General features: G+C 39.1%; 1 protein-coding gene across 2 annotated transcripts in view; it reads left to right on the forward strand.

Moving 5' to 3' along the window:
• The window catches only part of tle5 (TLE family member 5, transcriptional modulator), a 127,965-nt gene that overhangs the window by 65,957 nt on the left and 40,615 nt on the right, over nucleotides 1-21,393 (forward strand). For both annotated transcript variants that reach the window (XM_034179773.1, XM_034179772.1), the window contains exons 2-3: nucleotides 4,174-4,262; nucleotides 19,040-19,103. In XM_034179773.1, the coding sequence (XP_034035664.1) occupies nucleotides 4,174-4,262; nucleotides 19,040-19,103 (153 nt within the window). The remainder of the gene's footprint in view (nucleotides 1-4,173; nucleotides 4,263-19,039; nucleotides 19,104-21,393) is intronic.

Raw genomic sequence — 21,393 nt, forward strand, 5'->3', positions numbered from 1 at the left:
ATAATAAATACAACCTGTCTCTGATACGGTAATTTTCCATTAGGTTTTGTAATAAGCATTGTGTTGAAAAGGAAAACACAAGTGTGAGCAGTGATGTGATGACTTGCTTTTTAACATTTGTGGTAGAAATAGTTGCCTTCATTTTGCGCTAGTGTGGCTTTGATAAACAATCAAAAGCCACTAGGTAAAGTCAAAAATAAGTCACATATACAATGTTTATAATAAGCCATGGCTTTTGGGCTTTTTTGTGCCAAATCAAATGCATATCTATTAGGGATGTGAATTGTACAACAACTCACGATTCAATTCGATTCCGATTCCTGGGGTGACGATTTGATTCAGAATCGATTTTCGATTCAAAGAGCTCTGAGAAAGTTATATTACTTAAAAATGTTTATGTTTAAGAAAATGCAGCTTTACAAGGTTAATCAAGTGATTCTAGATGTAAATTTACTTATCTGCTTTGCTTGTTCGGAGTTGGCTGGTAGTTTAGCGAAGCGCTGGTCAGTAGTCGGCAGAGACCGCTGCTCCCCTCTTTTAGCTCCGGGTGATAGCGTAGCATGTGGGCTTGCGGATTTGAAGTGTTTCCGAAGTACTTGACTTTCATTTTGCAGATTCTGCACACTACATAAGTCATGTCAAGCTCCTTCTTACGCAGCAAATAATAAAATCCAAAACACGCCCAAACATTTGCCTTCAGCAAAGATGGTGCTGGCTGAATTAGCTCTTTGTCCGCCATGCTAAGCTACAGCCACTGAACTCTGCAGCGCACGAGTGTTTGAAGCACGCTGGACCCCCCCCCCCCCCCCCTCGCGGGGACACTGTGGTACGGAAGCCGTTGTCTGACAAACAGTACACGCAGCGAGTAAGCAAGATTATGTTTAAAAAAAAATGCTTTTCAAAAATCGATTCTTGGACATTTTGGATCGATTTAGAATCGTAATAAATAAGAATCGCGATTCGGACGTGAATCGATTTTTTTTCCGACACCCCTAATATCTATGTCTGATCTGCTGTGGCAACCCTAAGAACAAAGGGAGAAGCCAAAAGTACAGTAGTGTTCAGAATAATAGTAGTGCTATGTGACTAAAAAGATTAATCCAGGTTTTGAGTATATTTCTTATTGTTACATGGGAAACAAGGTACCAGTAGATTCAGTAGATTCTCAAAAATCCAGCAAGACCAATCATTCATGATATGCACACTCTTAAGGCTATGAAATTGGGCTATTAGTAAAAAAAAAAGTAGAAAAGGGGGTGTTCACAATAATAGTAGCATCTGCTGTTGATGCTACAAACTCAAAACTATTATGTTCAAACTGCTTTTTTAGCAATCCTGTGAATCACTAAACTAGTATTTAGCTGTATAACCACAGTTTTTCATGATTTTTTCACATCTGCGAGGCATTCATTTTGTTGGTTTGGAACCAGGATTTTGCTCATTTACTAGTGTGCTTGGGGTCATTGTCTTGTTGAAACACCCATTTCAAGGGCATGCCCTCTTCAGCTTAAGGCAACATGACCTCTTCAAGTATTTTGACATATCCCAACTGATACATGATACCTGGTATGTGATGTATAGGCCCAACACCATAGTAGGAGAAACATGCCCATATCATGATGCTTGCACCACCATGCTTCACTGTCTTCACTGTGAACTGAGGCTTGAATTCAGAGTTTGGGGGTCGTCTCACAAACTGTCTGCGGCCCTTGGACCCAAAAAGAACAATTTTACTCTCATCAGTCCACAAAATATTCCTCCATTTCTCTTTAGGCCAGTTGATGTGTTCTTTGGCAAATTGTAACCTCTTCTGCACGTCTTTTATTTAACAGAGGGACTTTACGGGGGATTCTTGCAAATAAATTAGCTTCACACAGGCATCTTCTGTCACAGCACTTACAGGTAACTCCAGACTGTCTTTGATCATCCTGGAGCTGATCAATGGGTGAGCCTTTGCCATTCTGGTTGTTCTTCTATCCATTTTGATGGTTTTTTTCTGTTTTCTTCCACGCGTCTCTGTTTTTTTTTTTTGTCCATTTTAAAGCATTGGAGATCAACAGATTGTACATGAACAGCCTATACTTTTTGCACCTGCGTATAAGTTTTCCCCTCTCCAATCAACTTTTTAATCAAACTACGCTGTTCTTCTGAACAATGTCTTGAACGTCCCATTTTCCTCAGGCTTTCAAAGACAAAAGCATGTTCAACAGGTGCTGGCTTCATCCTTACACAGGGGACACCTGATTCACACCTGTTTGTTCCACAAAATTGACAAACTTACTTACTGAATGCTACACTACTATTATTGTGAACACCCCCTTTTCTACTTTTTTTTACTAATAGCCCAATTTATTAATAATAGCCTTAAGAGTGTGCATATCATGAATGCTTGGTCTTGTTGGACTTGTGAGAATCTACTGAATCTACTGATACCTTGTTTCCCATGTAACAATAACAAATATACTCAAAACCTGGATTAATCTGTTTAGTCACATAGCACTACTATTATTCTGAACACTACTGTACTTACTATTCAGTAATTCAACACTTTAACCTATGACTGTGTGATATAAAATCTCATATCTGTAAATTTAATGAGTTTAAAGTTTATATATAATGATGTGGAAAGGCCTTTCTTGTTACATTTTAAATTATATATTCACAAATAAAAGGTATTCACTCATTTGATTTCTCCTGTTATTTAGAACATTAGGCAAATGTTTAATGCTGTGAGTATATTTCTTATTGTTACATGGGAAACAAGGTACCAGTAGATTCAGTAGATTCTCAAAATATACTGTGACATTTGAAATGTGCTGAGTTTACTGACGTTTTTTAAAAAGTTGCATTTTAACAGGATTTTCTTTAAATATAATTTCAGTTGTGAATGTCATTGAACTGAAAAACAGTAAATTAAGTAAAAATGAAAATACAACTAAGCTGAATTTAAATGGTTAAAACTGCCCCCCTCCCCCCCCACAAAAAAAGAAAAGAAATTCAGACCTCCCTTCAAGGCCACATCTCAAACATGTGGCCATGCACTGTCTGCTTGACTACAGGATGACATGTAAAATGAAACAGTGATTTGGGGTAAAAATAAAAAGGCAGTTAGTCAGTGAAACAACCTGTTTATTTCAGAATGTTTCATAGAACTTACGAACACCCCAGCAGCCACCTCTGTAAACTGTGTGGGAATCTTTTTTATTTTTATCAATATATTTATTGAACAATATAAATAATGTGTGGAACAGCAGAGCTCTGCAATTTGACATGGAGCAGAGTCGCAATAACAGAGAGGGTGAGGGTATGCTAGAATTATCACATAGGACCAGATGCTGGGCTTCCAAACACAAAATGAACACCACAGAATAAATGATGGTGCATGATACAAAATAATAGACGTGTTTTAATTGTCATACTATACATATCATCATATCACACAGCCCTAATTTAATCTTTATGGTGCCATATTGCAATGCTGTTTTGGTACTCAACCCTAAGTGTGTGTAGCATGTTTTCTTTGTGTGAGTCAAGTTTGGTCTTCATGCAAAGTGGCAAACAGAATAACAATGTCAAAGTGAAAATTAAAGAGTTGTGTTAAAGGCTTTTGTACATCTTGGTAAAGAAATCATAATAATTATAGGTGTGTATTACTGCTTTAATTATTAAAGCATGATTTATTTTTATGTGAGTACATAGGGCTTATAATTTGTCACTTAATGTCAATATTTGAACAATAACACGAAACGCTGGAATGTCATTTTTCTCATCACAGACTGAACCTACCTGTGTGCCATGAGTCAGTAGGATAGCCCACAACATATTATAGTGTATAACTGCTTACAGTAATAACATTTAGTAAATAATTACAAACATGAACGTGGACTAAAATGCCTGCATACATATGCTTCTATTACATATCCGTGCAGCTGCACACAACCCTAACCAGTGCACTGTCATGATTATCTTCAAAAGTATGTCAACACAGCATTTGTTAACCTTTTATGGACATAAAACAGAACTGGTCTGTCTCTGGTTTGACACTGGCAGTGAATTTACAGTGTTCTGTTCCTCCACCCATCCCCAATGTTCCTGCTTTCTGTCTGTTCTACATATGCTGTTTTTGTTTTGTTCTTACTCCTATTTTTTTCCTCATGTGCCTCTTTTTGGCAGGCTTCATCGCAACAGCTGAAATTCACAACCTCTGACTCCTGCGACAGGATCAAGGATGAGTTCCAGTTTCTCCAAGCACAATACCACAGGTGCAAACAGAAACACTTTTTTATGCACATCAATAAAAATGAAAATGGTACAGAAGCAGTTACCTATGATGGTTAGACAAGAGCAGCTGTTTATTATAGGAAATGTATCTTTTGGTTGTATGTGTCTCATGTAGTGTTTTCTTTGCTGAGTGTGTTTGTGATTTATTGTAACAGTCGCTATAGCTGCATAATTAAGCTCCAATATTGCTGCAGTGTCTTTTGCAGAAATGTGCTTTGATGTGGATATTATAGCTTTTTTCAGTGTTTATCTTTCACATTATACAGTCACATTTGTTGATTTCTTGGAAGCTGTTTAGCTCAACTGTACCATCACATTTACTTTAAACTATTGATCTCTGTTTATTGCGTAAATTTTGCTACATTGCTGCATTTCAGAGACACTTCCAACATGCCTGTTTCAACTTCAACCAATCTGTTTGATAGCAGTAATAAAGAGGGAGCGCCACAGGGTCTGCATCACAACGAGGCAATCTTTTTGTATTTGAGAGCTGAGTCTTTGAAGGCAGCCTTCCTTCCTAGGGGGGTTGGTTTTCTTTCTGTACCTGTTCTCGTAGAACCTTCTAGAGGATTGCGTATGTTGGTTAGACAGGCAAAAGCAGATGAAAGCCTGCCACATTGTGTGCTCAGTCCCCACTCTGCCCTGATCATTCTGGCGTGCGGAGGATTCTGTAGCAGCAGTAATGCCCTGTGTGTCTCTTTCTTTGCCTTCGGTTGTTGTAATTCCCTCAGTGGTTAGCAGCACCGTTTAACCCTCTTCAGAGAGGCAGAGTGCAGTTGAAAGAATACCTTTTTTGTCTGCTTATACAGAGCATGCATACAGTGACTGTTGGCTCAGGAGGGGGTAAGATGAGGTGGAGCTTTGGGAGCCACAGATGAGGCTTTGTAGTGCTCTGATGCTCCACCGTGCTTGTCTGTTGCTGAAGCCTTTAAAAGGCAAATGTACCACAGGCGTTCCCCCGGGTATAGTAGCAAGCATTGTAGCTAATGCTGTCTTCCCTCTTCCCTTCCCCCTGCCCAATTCACATGCATAAATAGATCAAGGAATACATAAATCAAAATAAAGATGACAGCAGGACCGATTTAGCGAAGGAGGAATCTGCAATAAAACTCTATCAAAGTGTCATTTGAGAGCAGTAGTGCTAGCCTGGGGGGCTGCAGGGCCCCAGTCAGAAGAGGCACAAAGCCAAACCCAGGTAGGCTAGCAGTAGGGAGTCCTGTCGTCATGACAACCCACCACACGGCCTACGCTTGTATACAGAGATGGCAGCAAGGGTGTTTATGTAGGTGGAAACATGAATATTTTGGATAAGCTGAGGTTGCTGACGTGTGCATACACAAACAAATATGCACACACGTAAAACAAAGGTGGCTTCATTCCACAAACACCCACAATTTTGCCTGTTCATCAGTCACTAATGTGAAGCTGATTATTAAATCCTTAAAATGGACATATTGACCACATTCACAACACAGAATGCCACAGAAAAGATGCTGCATTGCTCACTAATGTGTTTGATGTTAAAAGTTCCAGTATCACCTGTACCTCTGCTTTTTTTGGAGTGGACTGACACCTCCAGGGCAGGTACCTCATATAAGAAAAGCTTTACAGATGTTTGCAGTTTTGTTATGTACTATGATTGGATTTATGACATTTCCACGTGTATGCATAAAAAAGAGCTTGTTTGATTTCATCTACAACAACTGTCAAATTCTTATTCTGTCTGCATGGAGACATGTAGGTGTTTATGCTTTGTACACTCAGAATTTACTTGGTCTTCTGCTGTGGTTAATGTTTGTTTTATGGTTAGGGATAGATTGTACCACCCATGATTGAGTCGGAGTTATGTGCATGTTTCAGTTCAGTTTTTTGCTGTTCTTAATCATATAAAAAAATTGTTAATGATCCAGTTAAAGCCTCACTCCCAACCCACCGTACATGCTGTTACGGGCAGTCTACATGGGAAAAAATGGCTAAACCGTGCATGAGACGTGTGTGTTCATCGCCTTAAAAGGTTGCAAACTGCTTGTGGAGATTTTTTGGCATGCACATGCAAATTTTACAGGTTCTGTGAAAAATGAAAAAGGCATACAGCATGTATGGGGCCCGTACTGCCTCCGTACATCTGACCCAAATCAGGACAATACATAGTAGGGTTTCTGCAATGAAACACAGTCATATGTATAAAGTCAAAGTGTATATGTGTGCGTGCATATATAATCATGTAGCATTGGAGAAGTGGTGCCATAATGCAGCGCAGATCCAGGGTGGGCATTTTCACTCTTTCAGCACCTTGAACAGTGGCACAGCCTCGAAGCTCATATCAAAAGGATGTGTCAAGTCCATATAAACTATTTTTATTGTTGTAATATTGAATGATTTTCACAAATAAACTCATGACAAAAATGTACACACACTGCATCCAGCATTACAGCTGGCTGCGCCAATGGTTGCTGCCATACTGCCGCAACGTCTGAAGGTGTTGCACCTCCACAGGCAGATGATAGAACCTGAGGAGAGGCACGAAGCGATATTGGCTGTGCTAATACAGGAAGACAGACGTCAGAATGTGAGGCGGCAGATGCGGTGCTGGGCCTCCTTTTATATGCACTCCTGGCTTGCGTCACATTTTACTCAGTGATTAGCAACAGGGGTGGCTCTTGCTATTGGCTCACGGGGTGGCAATTTGCAAGTTACACATACTCCACAAGCACTGCACACGCACTGATCACGTGCGTCAGACATACGCTTGGCATGGGCTGATGGTGCAATATTCCCTGTGCCTCATGCACAATGGCGTGCAGCCTGTATGTGACATGTACCGCACCCATACGATCTCAGAAACATCCCCTCGGTGCAGTGGGTTGTGAGCGAGGCTTAATAGCTCTTAGATATTATAATAATAATAATAATCATGCGAGTTTATATGAACACTGTCAGTAGGGCTGCCACAAATAATTATTTTGATAATTGACTAGCCACCGAATATTTTTGTGATTATTCAGCTAATCGGATCATATGTAAATTGCGGCTTATTGCACCAGAGATGCAGCTGTTATTTGCTTGCTGAGGTGTGTATGTTGTTGGCTTGGTAACAAAGTCGTCCATTGAAGAGGAACATATTTTCTTTAGCACTGTAACATAGTGTTATAAAACATTAGCATTATCACATTTCCTATTCAAACATCACTGTTATAACATTACAGCAAACACGTGTGTTTAGCTCCTTTCACACCGGGCCAGCATACAGTTGCTTATGCCGCGTATTGTGTACACTGGAAAACCGCACTGTTTTGGCGTTATTGCAGTGTTGGCTGCCTTCCGATGGCGTGTCATTGCGCTCTGGGTTTTGCTTCCAGTTGCTTCTCATTTCTTATGTAGCCCTTGTTGCTATAAATAAACCTCATTTTCTGTCTCTCATCCAGTCCCATCTGCTGTCAGAACACAGAACACATTGCTGCTCTTGGAATTAGTGGACTGTTTGCAGAAAGAGATCATGTTGTTTTTAGTCCTCGTGTAAAAGCTGTAATTCTGCAGCATCTGGATGTCCTGGGAACATTAGTTAATGCTGTGGCAGAATCTGATCGCTTGAGAAAAGAAGAGGAACACAGAAGGAGGCAAAAAACTGCAACAACAGTCCTCAACAATGCAGAATCCAACGGTATAAAAGTTCAACAACAATCCTGCGTGATTTATAGCTCAGCAACAATGGAGCACAGTAGGAATCATAAAATGGCGTTGGGTAGCGTGGTATTGTGTGGGTGTGGCATACAGTCATGTTGAGTACCGTATCACTGCCTCAGCTGCGTGAAAACTACTTCCTTTCTGCGTCCAGTGCTCTACGCCGAAAATCCGTGAAAAAATTAAACGTTTAATTTAAACATTTAATTTTTGTGTCCCTTTTGTCTCGTCCTTTTTGTCCCTCAGCATATTGTGGCATTAGGCTGCATAAACTCGGCGTCATGATGATGCCGAGTTTATGCAGCTCTATGTTGCATCTCTATGTTGACGCAACTCTATGTTGGCCCGGTAGGAAAGTGGCTTTAAGGCTAATGAAACAGTCATCATTAATGTTAGCGTTTACAATTATCAGTATAAGTAAGTAGCTCACTATAGACATGTTAGCGGCTAACTAGCCAATTAGCTTACAGAGACGACTGTCTCTCTTCATCAGGATCGGCCACAATGTGCTTCTTCCTCAGATGCTCCTGCATTGCCGTTGTACTGCCGTGGAAGGCAAGTTCTGCCTTGCGGATTTTGCATTGCACGTTTTTCCTCTTTAATTTGGTTAAAATGCTCCCGAACCTTTGAGCTATTGTTTGGCCATAACTTTTCCGGTGACATCACAGCTGACTCGATTTACCCCTACTGTGCATGTGGTCGATGAGCCATTCATCAGTTTTGACCTGATCGGTACCACGTAAGATGATGAAACAACACTTAGAATCCAGCCTGTTATTGGTTGAAATAAAAGGATTAATAAATGAAATAGTTTTGACTAATCTGTGTTGAAGGTTTGGTCTCCAAAGCAATGATCAAACGTATGTTACCCTGTAACATGATAAGTAAGCATGACACATGGTGCAAACTATTCCTTTTTAGAACCCTATTAACCTAAACAACAATTTGCACCATTTGTTTATTGAAATTGGAGCAACTTTAACTTTTGACCCCTGTACAAACTGAAACTGACTTTTGTCACTTTTGTGTTGTTTTTATCCCATAACTCCAGAACATTCATAGATAGTCCAAACTATACCTTTTTGGAATAGTTATGATCAGACAAATAATGTAGTATAGTTTTTAACATGATTGGAGAATTTTTACATTTTGACCTCTGTGTAATTCTGCATTGACCCTGAGCTGGCTACAGCTACCACCCTGTGATGGTTATCATACATTTTTGTGTAGGTCATGGTACACTGAGGCTGAATTCCAACTGTTGTTTCGTCACCTTAAGTGGTACTTGCTTGGCCCATGGACTAATGTGCATCAAGACCAGAAAGGCAGCGGAAGATACACCAGCAGTTTTGAGAGAAAAAACAAAGCAAATAAATGATTACATAGATTATTTTATTTATTTTTTTTTTTTTATAGGATTTATTTCATTCATTTAAAAGAAAAACAGAAAAGCAAAATCAACAAAACATTACAAACCATTGAACGAAAAGGAGCAGTTTGGAAGAACAAGTCTTATATATTCTGCCCCTTTTTTACAATACAATCTTGCAAAGCATCATCAATCGACATCATTGCATTTCTATGACTTTGTCACATGCCACTGACTTCTTTCCTAATTTTAACCATTATTTAAAAGACTACATCCCTAATAGATTACATTTTAAACTTCAAACATTCTAAACATGCCATAATGCCATAGGTATTAAAGGCACTGGGCTGCGGTGGTTTGAATCATATTTGTCTAATAGATTACAATTTGTTCATGTAAATGGGGAATCTTCTTCACAGACTAAAGTTAATTATGGAGTTCCACAAGGTTCTGTGCTAGGACCAATTTTATTTACTTTATACATGCTTCCCTTAGGCAGTATTATTAGACGGTATTGCTTAAATTTTCATTGTTACGCAGATGATACCCAGCTTTATCTATCCATGAAGCCAGAGGACACACACCAATTAGCTAAACTGCAGGATTGTCTTACAGACATAAAGACATGGATGACCTCTAATTTCCTGCTTTTAAACTCAGATAAAACTGAAGTTATTGTACTTGGCCCCACAAATCTTAGAAACATGGTGTCTAACCAGATCCTTACTCTGGATGGCATTACCCTGACCTCTAGTAATACTGTGAGAAATCTTGGAGTCATTTTTGATCAGGATATGTCATTCAAAGCGCATATTAAACAAATATGTAGGACTGCTTTTTTTGCATTTACGCAATATCTCTAAAATCAGAAAGGTCTTGTCTCAGAGTGATGCTGAAAAACTAATTCATGCATTTATTTCCTCTAGGCTGGACTATTGTAATTCATTATTATCAGGTTGTCCTAAAAGTTCCCTAAAAAGCCTTCAGTTAATTCAAAATGCTGCAGCTAGAGTACTGACGGGGACTAGAAGGAGAGAGCATATCTCACCCATATTGGCCTCTCTTCATTGGCTTCCTGTTAATTCTAGAATAGAATTTAAAATTCTTCTTCTTACTTATAAGGTTTTGAATAATCAGGTCCCATCTTATCTTGGGGACCTCGTGGTGCCATATCGCCCCAATAGAGCGCTTCGCTCTCAGACTGCAGGCTTACTTGTAGTTCCTAGGGTTTGTAAGAGTAGAATGGGAGGCAGAGCCTTCAGCTTTCAGGCTCCTCTCCTGTGGAACCAGCTCCCAATTCAGATCAGGGAGACAGACACCCTCTCTACTTTTAAGATTAGGCTTAAAACTTTCCTTTTTGCTAAAGCTTATAGTTAGGGCTGGACCATCCCTTAGTTATGCTGCTATAGACGTAGACTGCTGGGGGGTTCCCATGATGCACTGTTTCTTTCTCTTTTTGCTCTGTATGCACCACTCTGCATTTAATCATTAGTGATCGATCTCTGCTCCCCTCCACAGCATGTCTTTTTCTTGGTTCTCTCCCTCAGCCCCAACCAGTCCCAGCAGAAGACTGCCCCTCCCTGAGCCTGGTTCTGCTGGAGGTTTCTTCCTGTTAAAAGGGAGTTTTTCCTTCCCACTGTAGCCAAGTGCTTGCTCACAGGGGGTCGTTTTGTCCGTTGGGGTTTTACATAATTATTGTATGGCCTTGCCTTACAATATAAAGCGCCTTGGGGCAACTGTTTGTTGTGATTTGGCGCTATATAAAAAAATTGATTGATTGATTGATTACATTTTTGGCTTTGTCACAGCCCACTGACTTATTTCATAGTTTCATACTTACAAAAAAACATCAAGTTTAATACGTTTTTTAAAATAATTTAAGCGACCTTGATTCTTTGATTTCTTTGTTGAGGTTGTTCCATAATTTTACACCATTCACTGCAATACTCTGTTCCTTTATCTTTGTTCTGAATCTTGGACTTCTATGCCCTTTAAATTATAACTACTTACTCTTTTTTTCAAAAATATTTTGAATGTTTATTGGTAAGGTATTGTTATTCGCTTGGTACATTATTTGTAGTAATTTCAAATCAACTAAATCATGAAATATAAGTACCCTATACTTAATGAACAATGGATTAGATGGATCTCTAAATCGACTGTTGCCAATCACTTTTAAAGCTCTTTTCTGCAAAATAAATAAAGGTTGTGTATAAGTTGTACATGTTGATCCCCAGATTTCTACACAATAAGTCAAATATGGAACAATCAATGAATTGTACAATGTTAATAATCCATAACTATTTAATGAATATTTAACTTTATGCAAAACAGCAATGGCTTTCGCTATCTTTCCTTTTATGTAATTTATGTGTGACTTCCATGTAAAATCTTCATCAATCATAACTCCTAAAAATTTTCTTTTTTTTACCCTTTGAATGTCCATTCCATCTATTTTTAATGACACATCATTTTTTTTAACTCTGTCATTAAACAATATGAAATTTGTTTTATTAAGATTAAGTGACAATCTGTTTATATCAAACCAGTATTTCACTTTTTCCACCTCTGTATTTATCACTTATGCTACTTCCTGTATATCTGATCCAGAGTCAAATAATGTTGTATCGTCAGCAAATAAAATGCTACCAAGTACATTAGATATATTCACAAAATCATTGATATACAAAATAAACAGTTTGGGTCCAAGTACCGACCCTTGTGGTACTCCACACATACTAAATCAGAATTGTGTAATATTATTATTTATCTGAACAAACTGTTTTCTGTTTTCTAAGTAGCTTTTTACCCACTGATGTGCAATCCCTCTTATTCCATATTGTTGTAACTTGTGACGCAATCTTGAATGATCGATAACATCAAAAGCTTTTTCAAGTCAATAAAAACACTTACCATATAATCCTTATTATCTATTGTTGTTGATATTTTCTCTGTTAATTCCATAATTGCCATAGCTGTCGAATGTTTTGTTCTAAATCCATACTGAGCATTATTTAAAATATGATGTTTCTCAATGAATTTATCAAGCCTTGTCACAAAAACCTTTTCCATAATTTTAGAAAACTGTGGAAGCAATGACACTGGCCTGTAATTTGAAACGTTATGTTTGTCTCCATTTTATATAATGGGACTACCTTGGCAATTTTCATTTCGTCTGGGAAAATTCCTGTTGACAGAGACAGATTACAAATGTAAGTGAATGGTTCAATAACAGTTTCTATTATACTTTTTACAGTCATCATGTCTAAATCTTCATAGTCAGTTGATCTTTTGCTTATAGTTTTTTACAATATTCCTTATTTCATCTTTTTCCACATTGCCAAGGAAAATACTATTGACCGTATTTACAATTGTATTTCATTTATCTTCTACTATTGGTTTATTTCCCACCAGATTTGATCCCACCTTTGAGAAATAATCATTAAACTCATTTAAAACTTCTTTTATATCATTTATCTCTTTATTTTCCTTGACAAGGTAATTCGGAAAAGTTGATTTCACTCCGTCACTTTCCATCACACTTTTTGTAATTCCCCATGTTGCCCTCATATTATTTTTACTCTTATTCAATTGTTCACTATAATAATCTTTTTTTGTTTGTTTCCTAATTATTGTCAATAGTTTATTTTTATATTTTTTGTATCTGTGTTCTGTTTCCTTTGTTTGCATTTTTAAAAAGCACTTATATAAATAGTTTTTCTTTACACAAACGTTTTTTATTCCCTTGGTCAGCCATGGTTTATTTACTCTTTTCTTACTAGTTTTTATTAATTTACAATTTTTATTATATGATTTCATCAGTATTTTCATGAATGAACTATATGCTACATTAACGTCAACGACATAAACCTCTTCCCAATTTTGATTTTTAAGATCATAATTTAATGCCTCTAAGGCTTTTAATAACTTATCTCTTTTAAAGTTTATAACAGTTTTTTTTTTTTGTACCTATTTTTATATTTAAATATTGAAAAAAACTGGTAAATGATCACTGAGATCTGTCATCAACATCCCATTCTTAATAATTTCATCTGTTCTATTTGTGAATATATTGTCAATTACAGTTGCACTTTGCGATGTAATTCGGGTTGGTTTTGTTATCAAAGGGAATAAACCCACGTTATTCATTGAATTCACAAAATCACTTACTCTTTGGCAACTATAGCTTTCCACATTAACATTAAAGTCTCCACACATAAAGAGCGTTTTGTTTTTGATTTGATGGAATAATTCTATTATTTTATCTGTAAATTTCACAACACAAGAGTCTGGTGCTCTGTATACACAACTGATTAGAATATTTTTAGGTGTTTCATGTACAATTTCCACTGTCACAATTTCTATGACATCATCTATAATTGTCATTTCTTCTACAATTTTACGTGTCAGATCTGTTTTTATGTACAAAGCAATACCTCCACCTTTTTTTCTCTTCTATTTACATAATATAACTCATATCCCTCCATTTGAACATCAGCCATGAGGTCATTTTTAAGCCAAGATTCTGTGATTGCAACAATGCTAAATCTATTTTTAAACTGGTTTAAATAATCTTTTATTTTTGACATTATATAGTACAGGCTTCGAATGTTTATATGTATGAGTGACAGGGTATCTTCAGTAATTTTTTCACTATTTCACTGTTTTTCCGTATAATACTCACAACCAATTGTAGTCAAGTCAAATATACTTTCATCAGTATTGTTGTCTGTCATATATTTTATCATCTGTTTCCATGTTTAATCTGATTTTTTTGGTCATACTACCAACTGACGTCATATTCATTTGTCTACTCAGGTCTGTACTTTGTAAGGTCCTCCATGTCTCTGATTTGTATACTCTTTGTTCCTTCTTTCACTCTAATCCAAACCCTACAGTTCCAGACCCATGTAGCAACAATATGTTTCTGTTTTTTTAATAGTCTTGCTTCCCTGGCAATATCTGCATTTTTTTTTTTCGTTAGATGCTCATTTATATATACATTTGTTCCTTTCAGATTCTTTGCCTGTCTTAATAATTCATTTTTGTATTTTCTGCTTATAAATCGTATTATTATATTTGGTAGTTTATTTTTCCTGTCTTTGGATGGAATTGTGTGACAGTCTGAAATAGTGTCTTGATGTATGACAACACCTTTTTGATTAAAAAATTTGTAACTTGGTGTTCTAATGTTTGTAATTCTTCAGGTGGTGCATCCTCCCCACTGGCTCCACCAGAATCCACCACCCTTGCGTACGGCCGATGTTTTGTTTCCAAACCAGTTATTATAACATCATCTTTTCTAGTATATTGTTCAAATTCATCTACCCGTTGCTCAAGTTTCTTAATAATGTTGTCCTTTTCTTTAACAAGATTTTGGACCTCCTTAATCTCCTTCATCAACTTGTCTAAATTGGACATGTCTTTTGAAATACGATTCAGTGAGGTCTTTGTCTCCTCCAAGTCTTCCTCCAGTTTCTCTGTCTTCCTGGTTGGTGCCATGTTAACTCCTGTAGCTCAGTACAGGCCACTATTAATTGTAAAGCAATTCCCACTCGTGGTCTCCACCACCTCCACCACCACAAATCCGGTCGCCACACACCAACCTTCCCCGATGTTGATCCCAGATATAGCCGCCACCAGCCTCGGTCGCAGCCGCTGCAGCCTCAGATGTCCCTGCACTAGCCCCGGATGTAGCCTCTGCTAGCTTCGGATGTAGCCGTCTCCAGCCTCGGGTGCAGCCGTCGCCACCCCGGATGCAACCGACGCCGTGGGCCTAGATGGATCACCGCCGACGCCGCTGGCCTAGATGGTTCGTCTTCTCCACCGATGCCGCTGGCCTGGATGGGTTGCCTCCTGCGCCAACACCGCGGGCCTCGATGGTTCCCTTTGCCGATCTCGCGGGCCTCGATGGTTCCCTCCGCCGACGCTGCGAGCGTGGATGGTTCACCGACGCCGCGAGCGTGGATGGTTCACCGACGCCGCGAGCGTGGATGGTTCACCGACGCCGCGAGCGTGGATGGTTCACCGACGCCGCGAGCGTGGATGGTTCACCGACGCCGCGAGCGTGGATGGCACGTCTCCGCCGACGCCGCGGCGTGGATGGCACGTCTCCGCCGACGCCGCGGCCTGGATGGCACGTCTCCGCCGACGCCTCGGGCCTGGATGGCACGTCTCCGCCGACGCCTCGGGCCTGGATGGCACGTCTCCGCCGACGCCGCGGGCCTGGATGGCACGTCTCCGCCGACGCCGCGGGCCTGGATGGCACGTCTCCGCCGACGCCGCGGGCCTGGATGGCACGTCTCCGCCGACGCCGCGGGCCTGGATGGCACGTCTCCGCCGACGCCGCGGCCCTGGATGGCACGTCTCCGCCGACGCCGCGGGCCTGGATGGCACGTCTCCGCCGACGCCGCGGGCCTGGATGGCACGTCTCCGCCGACGCCGCGGCCCTGGATGGTACACCGCCGGCCTGGGTAGGTCGCTGTTAGCTTCACGGCCAGTCCGATCTTTTTACTTTACTTACTTACTTTCTTTCTTTCTTACTGATTTCTTATTTACTGTTACTGTTTTAATCAGAAAACTCAGTGAAATTCTGTGACACACTGAAATGTTCGTTGCGCAGTGACGCCATCTACCGCCATACCGCCATCTTGGTTTCTCTTGTTCACAGTAGCTGTATTATCATGTATTATTAAAATAGTCGACGACGATTTTGATTGTTGATGTAATTGTGACTAGTCGATTAATCGTGGCAGCCCTTGCTGTCAGTTTTAGAAGTCAGAACCAGTCAGTATTTACATGGTGGATAAAGTGCACAGTTAATGTCTATAAAAATGTAATCTTCTCACCATATATTGTAAATATTCATAAAATGCCTGAACATGTTATGTTATGTTATTAACTACTATAGGGCAATTTTAGTTTACTAAATGGCTTTTTGGAGTTAATTTGGAGCACCAGTAAAAGTGCCCCATTGTCACTTGTGCATTTCTTTTTCATTAGATTGTTGAAAATGCTGTGTATGTCATCCCATTTAAGTGTTAAAGGTGAGTGGAGTGCTCAGAGGCTTGCTTGCTAACCATTTTTAAAGATGACTAAGGTTGTAAACAGTAAACTTGTCCTTTTAAGTTCTTGATAGCCATTTTCCACAACCTATAAGCAAATAAAAACAAAATGTTTTTAGGCAGTCCTGTTTGATTCCCTTTATTCTGATAGACTACATCTATTTTCTACATCTGAGACCTTAGACCTTACGTCAGTGTTTCTGCTTCTGTTGTACATTGCTTGGCAGCACACACTAGAACAAAGCTGGGGCCTGCTGGGCTTTAAAATTTTAAAAAGTAGACTTTAAATCTCAGCCAAGATTTGCTACAGACATATCTGGTGTTTCACAGTCAAAGCAGCAAAAGCTTTTTACTGTGAATATCTAGCACACAAACAGGTCCAAGATAACATTCATTGAAATTTTTCACATTTAGGTCTTTCCAAACACTACATGTCCAAAATAGATTTTTATTACATGTAACTAAGACAAAAGCAAGTCACTCTAAACTGTGAGGACTGATGAGCACTTCATAAAGTAAAAAATAAAAATAAATAAAAGTTATTCACTTTGCTTTCAAAAATTATCAAGACTTCCTGGTTATAATCTGCTGAATCAGATGCTGACTACAGGATATTTTGATCATTTTTTATGTCTTCCCTTCAGGCTCTTTGGAAAAAATGTCCCATGTTACGAGGACTGGCTTTATATTAGCCCTGTGGAGAGAGATTGTATTTTACCTGTAAAGTGTCTTCACACATGGAGCTGGTTACATTTATAGAAGACAGTCAGCTTGGTAATTGTATAGATTTCACATACACACTTGAATTTTGGAGACTTTCCGTATTACCTTTCACACACATTACGACTGTAGTCTCTGAAATCATGTTGTCGTGACTTATGGTAATGTTTGTACCACTCCTGTGAATTTTGTATTGCAAGGTGCAGATTAATAAATAAATCACCATATTAAATCTGTAGGCTGTTGTACTGTGACAGAGAGATTTTCTTGGTCTGTTCAGTCTGCTATAACACAGAGTGCTGCAAAACCCAAACAGCAATAAATAAAATGTAGCAACCATTATTGTTGAAAGGAGCTTATTTACGAACTCAGCAGATTAATTAAGAGGTTGTGGGAAGGGAGACACAGAGAGGGAGAGCAAGAAGTTGAACAGCATTTCACTTCAAAATTGTGAAGTTTTCTGAAAACAAGATACTTAGTGACACTTTCTAAGAAGGCACTCCATTGCACTGTTGCTCTTGGAGTTCTTTTTTTTATACACTTGGTTTTTATGAGAGCATTCCATATTTGTTTTAAAGCTTGGCAGTAGGCAGAAACTGAGGTTAACTTAGACGTGTTCGTTATTTAATCTTTTATTCATACCTATTGCCAGAACAGAATATTAATGGAGGATACACAGCTTTCAAGTAAAGTGTGAAAGGGGTTCAGGAATAGAATGCAGTCCACTGGATTGCATCAAAAGGACAAGAAAATTTGCAAATCTATTCTGAAACCACAAAATATTCTCTGCAAAAATCAGAAGCCTTATACAGGGAATTTCCACAGGAAAGATTGATATAAAAGGCATTTTTGCAAGTGAAATATGCACCATATGATCAGACTGTCACTGCAAACTGTTAGAAGGCTCATTGCTCAACAGACAATGCAGTACTTAGGAGGCATGTACTACAGTTATCATCTCATCATGTTCATGAATATAACCCTCTGCATGCACTTGGAAGTTTTGGATACAGATTTGCTTTTGGTTTGACTTTTACTTGTGATGTTTCAGGATCAAGTGATGAACATCATTTCAGGGCTGACGTAAATTTCATTCAATGCTGCAGGTTTTAGAAAATAACTAAGTGCTACACATACGAGTAAGATCACAATTGCTGGCCATGTGTAACTTTGTTGTCAATCTACCAGTAAGTGATGATAAATCAATCGAGCCTTGCTGTAATTGAGCTGTCATTCACACCCTCAGATGATTTTAAATCTTAACCTGTCTGTGTTTCTGCACACATCTTTAGTTAATGTCAGTCTTATCCAGTCATCACATTGGCTGCTGCCTTCAAACTGAGAGTGCTGTCAGTGGCTTCTTAAAATATTTTTTTTTGGGGGGGGGGGGGGGGGGGGGTATTTTCTAAGTTTTTAATCTGCCTGTATTTCTCATTTAATAATCAATGTCACTTGCAATGTGTTCTCCTTTGTCCTTTCGCCTTGTATGACATTAGAACTGACATGATTGCAGCTAATGGCCGTCTCAGGGACTGTTACTGAGAATACTGACACTATATTTAGATGTGACTTTTTCCTCACTGCCTCTTCTCTGATTTTATAAGCACACATTTTTGCCTGGCCTCCTCACTGCTGTTAAGAAGGGATTCTTTTTGTCAGATGATGCATTGTCAAGCTTTGTGAACACCATGAATGGTGGTGATGATGGTGTCAGAGATGTGAAAATGGATGAAAATAAAAGGGTTACTGATGATGATGTCAGTGGAAGCTGTGGTGAGGGTTGAAGTGGTGATGAAAGTTAAGACAGTGATATTGGCAAAAGTGGAAGTAATGATGATAAACGGGACCAAAGTCACCGGGTCGCTGCACTTTAGAAAGAAGATGGTTTCTGATGGACTTCTTGTTTCTGTCCCTGTCTCCCTAGTTTAAAGCTCGAGTGTGACAAGTTGGCCAGTGAGAAGTCGGAAATGCAGCGCCATTATATCATGGTGAGTTTTGCACTGTATGTTTACCATTCAACAACTGGAACAATGAGCTTTATGTCCTTAAAATGATATAATTGTTTAAGTAATACATTGTATTATGTGTAAATTGGTAGACGTGAATACACATAAAACACTCCAATTGTGTGTCTTTATGCAATGTAAAAAAAACTTTTGCACTTGTACAGACAGTGCTGTGCATAGAAAAAAAAATCCTGTTTTTTTTTTTTTTTTTTACATACTAAAGCAAACATTCTATAAAATATCAGAAAGCTTTTAAATATACTCAACAAAAATATAAACGCAACACTTTTGGTTTTGCTCCCATTTTGTATAAGATGAACTCAAAGATCTAAAACTTTTTCCACATACACAATATCACCATTTCCCTCAAATATTGTTCACAAACCAGTCGAAATCTGTGATAGTGAGCACTTCTCCTTTGCTGAGATAATCCATCCCACCTCACAGGTGTGCCATACCAAGATGCTGATTAGACACCATAATTAGTGCACAGGTGTGCCTTAGACTGCCCACAATAAAAGGCCACTCTGAAAGGTGCAGTTTTATCACACAGCACAATGCCACAGATGTCGCAAGATTTGAGGGAGCGTGCAATTGGCATGCTGACAGCAGGAATGTCAACCAGAGCTGTTGCTCGTGTATTGAATGTTCATGTCTCTATCATAAGCCGTCTCCAAAGGCGTTTCAGAGAATTTGGCAGTACATCCAACCAGCCTCACAACCACAGACCACGTGTAACCACACCAGCCCAGGACCTCCACATCCAGCATGTTCACCTCCAAGATCGTCTGAGACCAGCCACTCGGACAACTGCTGGAACAGTCGGTTTGCATAACCAAAGAATTTCTGCACAAACTGTCAGAAACCGTCTCAGGGAAGCTCATCTGCATGCTCGTCATCCTCATTGGGATCTCGACCTGAGTCCAGTTCATCATCGTAACCGACTTGAGTGGGCAAATGCTCATTCGCTGGTGTTTGGCACATTGGAGAGGTGTTCTCTTCACGGATGATGCGAAGGAGATGTGTTGCACTGCATGAGGCAAATGGTTGTCACACCAGATACTGACTGGTATCCCCCCCCCCCCCCCCCCAATAAAACTAAACTGCACCTTTCAGAGTGGCCTTTTATTGTGGGCAGTCTAAGGCACACCTGTGCACTAATCATGGTGTCTAATCAGCATCTTGATATAGCACACCTCTGAGGTGGGATGGATTATCTCAGCAAAGGAGAAGTGCTCACTATCACAGATTTAGACTGGTTTGTGAACAATATTTGAGGGAAATGGTAATATTGTGTATATGGAAAAAGTTTTAGATCTTTGAGTTCATCTCATACAAAATGGGAGCAAAACCAAAAGTGTTGCGTTTATATTTTTGTTGAGTGTATTTAACAATTTACTGTAGTGTTAAGCATAAAACAAAAAAAAATTAAGTGACCACTCATTTCTTTAAAACAGCTCTTTTAGGTGAAGTAGCCCTTGTTTTTAGAAGAGCGTAATGTTGATTAAGTCATTATTTATTGATTATTTTTGCCTGTGTAATGTTTTGCGGGGCTGCAAAACTGCAATTTAATCAGGCTTTCTTAATTGGGAAAAAGACTGTTATGTCTGAAATGCTCTGTATGGACAAATAACATGGACAAAATTATCTGAAACATATATATATATATATATATATAGACACAAGGATGCGATTAAAAAAAAAAAAAAAATTATATAGATATAACTGTTTTAGTCATACACTGTGTGGTGTGCAGCCACATGGTGAAGACAACACACCACACACAAACAGATTTTACACACGAGCATTCCCAGGTCAGACAGGAAAGCTCGCAAAACCTCAAACGTGACATCGGAGTAAACGAACTTGGTGGACGAGGAAGAAGAAATAATGATAGTTTGTGGACCATTTCTAACTGAGAGAAAAAAAAAGATACAAAAAGGAAAAGAAAAGGCGTTGGTTAGAGTGGAGACCGCCAGTACCGGACTTTCTGGTGCGCCGTGACAGCTGTTTTGATTCTGCATTTCCTCCGTGCGTCCATCACCTTGCTTTCTGATTGGCTACACGTCACATTCGGCTGTGTACCTGTTTGTGCTTGCTCAAACCCCATAAGCTGGGATATCGGGCCAAGATAATCCAACATGTTGAATATTCACGAATCATGATCTAAGATATATTTTATCAGATATAAGATAGCCTTATATCTGATAAGATATATCTTTAGTGCATCATGGTAGTCGAGGCATCCTTAAGGCTCTCAGAAGGGGAAGAA

Source organism: Thalassophryne amazonica, chromosome 10 (genome assembly GCF_902500255.1).
Source record: "Thalassophryne amazonica chromosome 10, fThaAma1.1, whole genome shotgun sequence".
Classification (NCBI taxonomy): Eukaryota; Metazoa; Chordata; class Actinopteri; order Batrachoidiformes; family Batrachoididae; genus Thalassophryne; species Thalassophryne amazonica.